The sequence below is a fragment of the Epinephelus fuscoguttatus genome, linkage group LG8 (assembly GCF_011397635.1).
Source record: "Epinephelus fuscoguttatus linkage group LG8, E.fuscoguttatus.final_Chr_v1".
NCBI lineage: Eukaryota > Metazoa > Chordata > Actinopteri > Perciformes > Serranidae > Epinephelus > Epinephelus fuscoguttatus.
Window position 1 is genome coordinate 17,182,313 of NC_064759.1, and position 8,323 is coordinate 17,190,635.

At 37.5% G+C, this 8,323-nt stretch overlaps 1 protein-coding gene across 1 annotated transcript in view; it reads right to left on the reverse strand.

The window, feature by feature from the left end:
- The window catches only part of LOC125893471 (carcinoembryonic antigen-related cell adhesion molecule 5-like), a 57,158-nt gene extending 49,390 nt beyond the window's left edge, over positions 1-7,768 (reverse strand). The window contains exon 1 of the mRNA XM_049584176.1: positions 7,655-7,768. Within this exon, the coding sequence (XP_049440133.1) occupies positions 7,655-7,700 (46 nt within the window). The 5' untranslated portion in view covers positions 7,701-7,768. The remainder of the gene's footprint in view (positions 1-7,654) is intronic.
- Positions 7,769-8,323: the final 555 nt, after the last annotated feature.

Consider the following 8,323-nt stretch of genomic DNA (forward strand, 5'->3'; position numbering starts at 1 on the left):
GTGCATCATAGCACTGAGACAGCTCTAGTTAAAATTACAAATGACCTTCTGATTGCTTCAGACAAAGGACTCGTCTCTGTACTTGTTTTATTAGATCTTAGTGCGGCATTTGACACAATTGACCATCAAATTCTGCTGCAGAGACTGGATCACTTAATTGGCTTAAAAGGTTCAGCACTAAGCTGGTTTAAATCTTATTTATCTGATCGTTTTCAATTTGTTGACGTTCGCAATGAACCATCCTTACGTACTAAAGTTTGTTTTGGAGTTCCACAAGGTTCTGTGCTCGGACCAATCCTGTTTACTCTATATATGCTTCCTTTAGGTAACATTTCCTTTAGAAATCACTCTATAAATTTCCATTGTTATGCGGATGATACACAGTTGTATTTATCGATGAAGCCAGAAGAAAGCAATCAATTAACTAAACTCCATAATTGCCTTAAAGACATAAAAACTTGGATGAGCACCAATTTCCTGATGTTAAATTCAGACAAAACTGAAGTTATTGTTCTTGGCCCCAAACAACTCAGAGACTCTTTATCTGATGACATAGTTTCTCTAGATGGCATTGCTCTGGCCCCTGCCACTACCGTAAGAAACCTCGTAGTAACATTTGATCAAGATTTGTCTTTTAATTCTCATTTAAAGCAAACCTCACGGACTGCATTTTTTCATCTGCGTAATATTGCGAAAATTAGGCCTATCCTGACCCGAAAAGATGCAGAAAAATTGGTCCACGCTTTTGTTACCTCAAGGCTGGATTACTGTAACTCTCTGTTATCAGGTAGCTCTAGTAAGTCCTTAAAAACTCTCCAGCTAATTCAGAATGCAGCAGCACGTGTACTAACAGGAACTAAGAAACGCGATCATATCTCTCCTGTTTTAGCTTCTCTGCACTGGCTCCCTGTAAAATCCAGAATTGAATTTAAAATCCTACTGTTAACTTATAAAGCTCTAAATGGTCAAGCTCCATCATATCTTAGAGAGCTCATAGTGCCATATTATCCCACCAGAACACTGCGCTCTGAGAACGCAGGGTTACTCGTGGTCCCTAAAGTCTCCAAAAGTAGATCAGGAGCCAGAGCCTTTAGCTATCAGGCTCCTCTCCTGTGGAATCATCTTCCTGTTACGGTCCGGGAGGCAGACACCGTCTCCACATTTAAGACTAGACTTAAGACTTTCCTCTTTGATAAAGCTTATAGTTAGGGCTGGCTCAGGCTTGTCCTGTACCAGCCCTTAGTTAGGCTGACTTAGGCCTAGTCTGCCGGAGGACCCCCTATAATACACCGGGCCCCTTCTCTCCTTCTCTCTCTCTCTCTCTCTCTCTCTCTCGTATCCTATTACTGCATCTAGCTAACCCGGCCATTCTGGATGTCACTAACTCGGCTTCTTCTCCGGAGCCTTTGTGCTCCACTGTCTCTCAGATTAACTCATATCACAGCGGTGCCTGGACAGCGTGACGTGTGTGGTTGTGCTGCTGCCGTGGTCCCGCCAGATGCCTCCTGCTGCTGCTGCTGCCATCATTAGTCATTAGTCATACTTCTTCTGTTATTATACACATATGATTATTGTCACACATGTATACTGCCAGGTATTAATACATACTTTCAACATATTGTACCGCAGTAACCAGAACTATAACTATAATATTATTACTTCCATTAATGTTGTTGTAAGATACTGTCATTACCTGCATATCTCTCTCTCGCTCTCTCTCTCTCTCTCTCTCTCTCTCTCTCTCTCTCTCTCCCTGTGTCATATGGATTACTGTTAATTTATCATGTTGATCTGTTCTGTACGACATCTATTGCACGTCTGTCCGTCCTGGAAGAGGGATCCCTCCTCAGTTGCTCTTCCTGAGGTTTCTACCGTTTTTTTTCCCCCGTTAAAGGGTTTTTTTGGGGGAGTTTTTCCTTATCCGCTGTGAGGGTCTTAAGGACAGAGGGATGTCGTATGCTGTAAAGCCCTGTGAGGCAAATTGTGATTTGTGATATTGGGCTTTATAAATAAAATTGATTGATTGATTGATTAACACTGGGTAGAAGAATAGATGTAATTAGAATGAATGTACTCCCCCACTTTTTGTTTTTATTTCATACAATACCTGTGTATATAAGTTCAATTGTTTTTATAAACTGGGGCAAAATGATGAGTAAATTCTTGTGGGATGAAAAGAAACCGAGAGTTAAATTGGAGACATTGAAATTGGCCAAAGAGAGGGGGGGACTTGCTCTCCCCAATCTGAAGCATTACTATTATGCTGCTCAAATGCACCCAATAGGGGTCTGGTTAAACGATAATTCCAAAGCAAGGTGGAGGTCAATAGAAAAGTACATGTGCCATGTTTCATTAAAAACAATACCTTTCTGTACAGTGATCCAACGAAAAACACAAGTAACTGAAAATATATTCAGCAGAAATACTTTGGAGATTTGGCGTAGAATTAAAAAGCATTGTGAAATGAAGTATGACCTAATTGCATTGAGAGAGATAAAGGAGGATCCCGAATTTACACCTAATAAACAGAATGCACTGTTCAGTATATGGGCACAAAGAGGACTGACCATATTTGGACAGTGTCTTGATGATAATGGAGTAATGCCATTTGAAACTTTAAGGAAACATTATGATTTACCACACTCCCACCATCTTCGTTATTTGCAAACGAGAAGTTATATCCGTGACAGTAAGATAGGAAGAAAGACCAAAAGTGAACTTCACCCACTTGTTAAATTTTTGCTACAGAACTATAACAGTGTTGGAGTACCACATCAAATTTCAGCAGTGTATGCTATTCTAGAAAATAACTACAAGCAGCAAGACACGAGGGCCAAATTAAAATGGGAAGAAGAACTCAACATACATATAGGAGAGGAAACGTGGAAGCAAATGAATCAGAATATACACACAACTACAGCATCTCCCTATTGGAGGGAGTATGCATGGAAAATACAATCACGTTACTTTATAACACCAGTGCAACAAGTTAAATATAATCGTAAAGTACTATCAAACTGCTGGAGGGAGTGCGGTGGATCTTGTGCTAAATTTAGTCATATTTTTTGGTCATGTCCATCATTAAAATCATTTTGGAATAACATACAGAATGAAATTAATATTATTTAAAGGTTGACATTCATCTGAATATAGATTTTGTGCTGTTGGGTAAGACAGTTGATAAAACACGAAATGAAAATGATAGATATTTGTTAAGGGTTCTGTGTGTAACTGCACTGAAACAGGTACCAAGGAACTGGCTTCAAAAAACATGTCCTGTGATTGATAAATGGAGAGATACTGTTCAACAAATATATAATATGGAGTATTTAACTTATAAACTGAGAGGTAACCTGAAATTATTTGATAAAAGATGGTCTAAGTGGTTAATGTATTATAATGTGGTTAAAGAGTGATTACTGAAGTAATGAGTCTTGGTTCCTCATTTTGAGGTGGACAGTCATTTGGGGGAGCACTAAATGTGCCTTGCTTTGAGTAAGGCTTTGTTTTTGTTTCTGCACTCTCGTTTATTTTATTTATTTATTTTCATTTATTTATTTATATTTATTTTATTTATTTATTTATTTATTTATTTATTTATTTATTTATTTATTTATTTGTGTGTGTTTGTTTCCTGTTAATATTGAGGTAGATGAGAGACCTCGATAAAGGAAAAAATAGATTTATGAAATAAGATTTTCTTCGGTGGAAGAAGTATCAAGGATGTATTTGATTTGTTTTGCTTTTAATTCTTACGGTTATGAACCTGAGATTGACCGAACACATGGAAATGAAATGTCAGTTTTTTTAGTATTTATTTAGGTTTTTTGTTGTTATATTGATTGGTTCAACATATCTTGTCAAAAAAAAAGAAGTTGTCATCTTTTTTCTTTTCTTATCCATAGTAGATTGCAAAAATATGTACAATGTGTGCATAAAATGTGATGACAATAAAAAGTATAAAAAATAAAATAAAATACAGTACCGTCCCTCTGAGTATGCGCATTGAAGCATCGTAACTTTTTTCATATCTCAGTTGAAACTTTGAGGGTTCTCTAAAAAAATGTATTTGCTGCAAACTGAAACAAAACCTCAGAATAAAGTTAAGCTGATTGTCAAATCGCTAATTTTACACAGCAGGTTGTCAGAGAGTAGGCCTACACTGAGGGGAGACTTCACTAAAGGATCGTGCGGCTTTTGCAGCTCCTAAACCTGGACAAGTAGGACAAAAAGTTCTATCAGACCAAACAGATAAAATTCTGATAGTAAGAGGAGTCATTTTGCAGGGGTTGTGACAAAAAATTATCCACAGATTTCCAGATGTCTCTCTCACAATTTAAGACAATGGGAAAAGTCTTTTTTGGTCCAATGGCATCACATGACAGACCCAGAAGTTGTTTCACTGTTTGACCACTATGAAAATTGGCTTCAAAATCTGGCACACTTTCTGGGGGCCTTGTGCATACACCGAAAAAGTACTGAGCTCCTGGGTATCTGGACCACTGAATATGCCCAGTAGTGTTGCTCCCCCTGGCTTCACCAGTGATTTACTGTATGACTCAAAGTCTTTATTGTAATGATGTTACAGATTTTAAATGACTTTTCTCGGCTGGAGGAAAGTTTTACAGATACAAACTTCCATAGGAGTCAGAGTCATAATTGTTTTACTGATTTGAAATTTCTAATGCAGTACTATGGGAAAAATGTTTTTTGGAGTGCAGTGAATTTTTTCACTGTAATACCATAATTGGCCACTGGAATTAATTGGAGGCAAGACTGAGCAGCATTCCTGGTGGCCTGGTGTAGATAGCCAAATAACTGCAGTGTGACTGTTCTCACCCAGGTGCAAATTGATACTATGTTCCTATTCCCTCTCTGCCATGATTCTGCCTTCTGTGTTCTTGGCGCAAAAGCAACATTTATTTTTGCCTCATGGATAATTGCAATCAGACACAAAAAAAACTCACTCACCTGCAAAACTTTATGGGCATGTTTGCACTGTCATATCATTAGTGCGATATCTTTTGCTAATCTGACCTTGAGATGGGGCCATAGACTGTGTAAATAATGGACATAGTTTCTGTAATGTCACCTATTGGTTTGTGGACTACCGTTTTGAAGCCTCGGGTTCGGCATTTTAGCCATCACCATCTTGTTTTTGTTTTTTTGGACCCAGAAGTGACCATATTTGGATGAGAGATTGGAGCTGTGGAGCAGCAAGGGGTGGATCCAAGTCATAGACTGTAGCGACAGCTCAGAGACAGCCTGTTACTCAAAGCGGACCGCCCTTAACCCTTGTATGGTGTTCATATTTTGTTGTCCAGCCACTGTTTGTGGATCTGGTGGACCCACTGCATTTTGGGGTTTTTAATTCAATGCAATCAAACAATTTTATGTTAAAATACTCAACAGACGTTTACTTCATCTCAGTTACAAGCAATATAAACAGCATTGTTAGATCACATTTATGAATTAAAGTGCTACTTGTTTTTTTTAATAAAATGTAATAAAAAAAGAAAATCAATTATAATCAAAATATGAGTGGAAAAAAATCACCAGATTTACAAATGAAGCAAGGTTTTTCATACCTATTGATTGATGTGTTGATTTTTATCTATTTGAACTTCATTAGAAATTTAACCCATTCAGGTCAGTTTACACAACACAAGCTGAACACATACAGTAGTCAGTCTACCTCTGCATCATCACCGAAAGCTTCTCTCTCTTCCAAAATCAATTGCAAGGCCATCTTGAAAAGTTGTGATAAGGAACCACACTGACAAAGCTAAATGTAATGTGTCCCGCCCCCAATTTGCAGCAGGATGGAGTATGAGAAAATAAAGATTGGATCCCACAAGACAGAGGGTAAAATGTGCGGGACTGTGAGAGCAGCAGGTGTTGGTGCTTGAATGTTGCAGCCTGGTGTGGGAAAGGCAGGGGCAACACAAAACACACATGCTAACAGCAGGCCCAGACAGGTGGAGGACAGAGTAAAGGTACACAGGCCCTACTATTTCCACACCTTTATTAGCCCCGGGTCCAGTGGACCCAAACATCCTGTATGTAATATAAATATGTAGTGGGGTGGGGGTAAACAGTGTGTGGTCATAGAAAATGTGTTCTGATATATGTTCTTCACAGAAAATGAGCCAAGGCCAATGAGTCTCAGTTTGAAAAAATAATCGTATCATTTTTCTTTTGATAAAAAATTAAAATGGGTCCCACAGACCCAAACATCATATGTGTAACTTTGGGCCTTTATAAAATGTAAATGGGTAAGCTATAAAAAAAAAAAAAAATCCTCCCCCTATACAGTTGTCATGAAGGAGGAAATGTTATTATACCAAAACCAGTTATTGCACCATGCTGTGAACACGTTTATTTCTGCTGTAAAGCTGGCCATTTTAACATAAGGGGATTCACTGTTTTGGAGCCAGCTTCAAGTCACCTTTCGATGAACTGCAAGTTTTGCCATTTACACATTGGCTTCATTTTTCAGCCTTGGAGATTGTTGATGGGGCAGATAGTGGCACCAAGTGACACACAATTTATGATGCCTTGAGCAGTGGCAGTCCATTATACAGTCCATTATATATATTTAACTCGTTATGTGGGTTAATAATTACCCATTGTCTCTATCAACAACAGCAAGGGAACTAATATTAGTGAAAAAAGGAACGACATCGACTTCCTCTTCTGTTACGCTTAATAATTAGCCTGGTTTATGTATATATTGTTTACTAGTCAATACATTTTTAGATTTTTTAAAGCGTTTTCCCATAATACATATTATATTACATGATATAATATTATAACACATGTATCATTCATACATAACCTGTTTGTGTTGTTGTATATATTGTATATATTGTTAGTTGCACCTGTTTGCACCTTATTTTAGATAGTTATTATTTTTTTTAATTCTACTGTGAGCTAGTTCCTATAATTTGCACCTTATTGTTATCTAGTTTATATTTAATTGTATATTTGTTATACATTGCTGCTCTACTTTGTTATGTTAGTCCTTGTATATTGCATGCTTTGTGTCTGCACTCCTCTAACTTTGTATTGCAGCTGCTGCACAGCCATTTTCCTCAGGATAAATGAAGTTCGATCTTATCTTATCCCATCCTATCTTAATACATGCAATATATAGTGTCTGTATGTGTATAGTATAGAGGCTAAGTTTTGATTGCTGTGTGTGTGTATCCAACACACTCAGTATGGAAAGGAAGTACTGGGCTCCACTTGTCTGAGTTAGGAATGGACTTCATTTGATGATGAGAGTAGCCATAGCAGGAAATTATTTATCAAACTAAACAGTCCATACAGATGATATAGTTAATACAGTATAACACTACACCAAATGTACTGTATTCTGTTGTGAATGTCATTTTTGTCAGTGCTGCATTGTGGTTTAGGTATTTTTGTCAAGTTGCCAGCTGACAGGAATATTTTCATCCACACAATGTGCCGACTAAACCAATGTGTTTATGCACTCATATTAGCACCAGTGAAAAGCTTATCCAATGTGAAAAAATCTGAACTACCCATTTGTAGTTATCTCCCAAAGCTTTGTTAAGCATCAGTCGTTACATTTTGATTAACAAGTAAATACATAACTTTTACCTGCTGTCATTTGTTAAGAGCTCACCTGTGATGGCTCCCAGGATGATGAAGTGTATCACAGTTGTTTCCATTCCTTCTGCAGACTCATCAGATGTGATGGGAGAAAAGAGGGCTCACACTCCTTCACTTTGCCTTTGCTTATGTCAGAGGAATGTGTGTTGATTTCGATTTATCAAGGCAGCACGAGGAAGTACTGTGGGGGGGTTTCCATCATCATACCTCCGAAAGGCTCGCTTGCACTGTTTTGCATCCTCAATCATTAACTACGAACGCACCAAGCAACTTTGGATCATGAAGCAATCAAGATCATTTGTAATTAATTAAAACAGGCTTCTTGTGAAGGAGTTCATTTTTTAAAATGCCCAAATAACAACAAATATCACAGTTTGACACGACTAAACATTCAGGGATTTATTCATGAATTAAGACAGTATCCTAGTTACACACTGTGTGTGACAGTAGTTTTATCCAAGCTATGTGGCAGCATCGGCTGTTGGTTTGTTGGTCCACCATTTTCTTTACACTCAAGAGGTCTTGTTCCACTCTGTGTAACATAGAATATTATTCTTGTTCCAGCTCTTCATTGGAGCTGTATTATGTTTATACAAAATGAATATTCAAAACAAGATTTTTTTATTTATTTATTGTAGATTCCATGTATAATTTTGTATTTTTACTATTCTAGTAGAGCAAC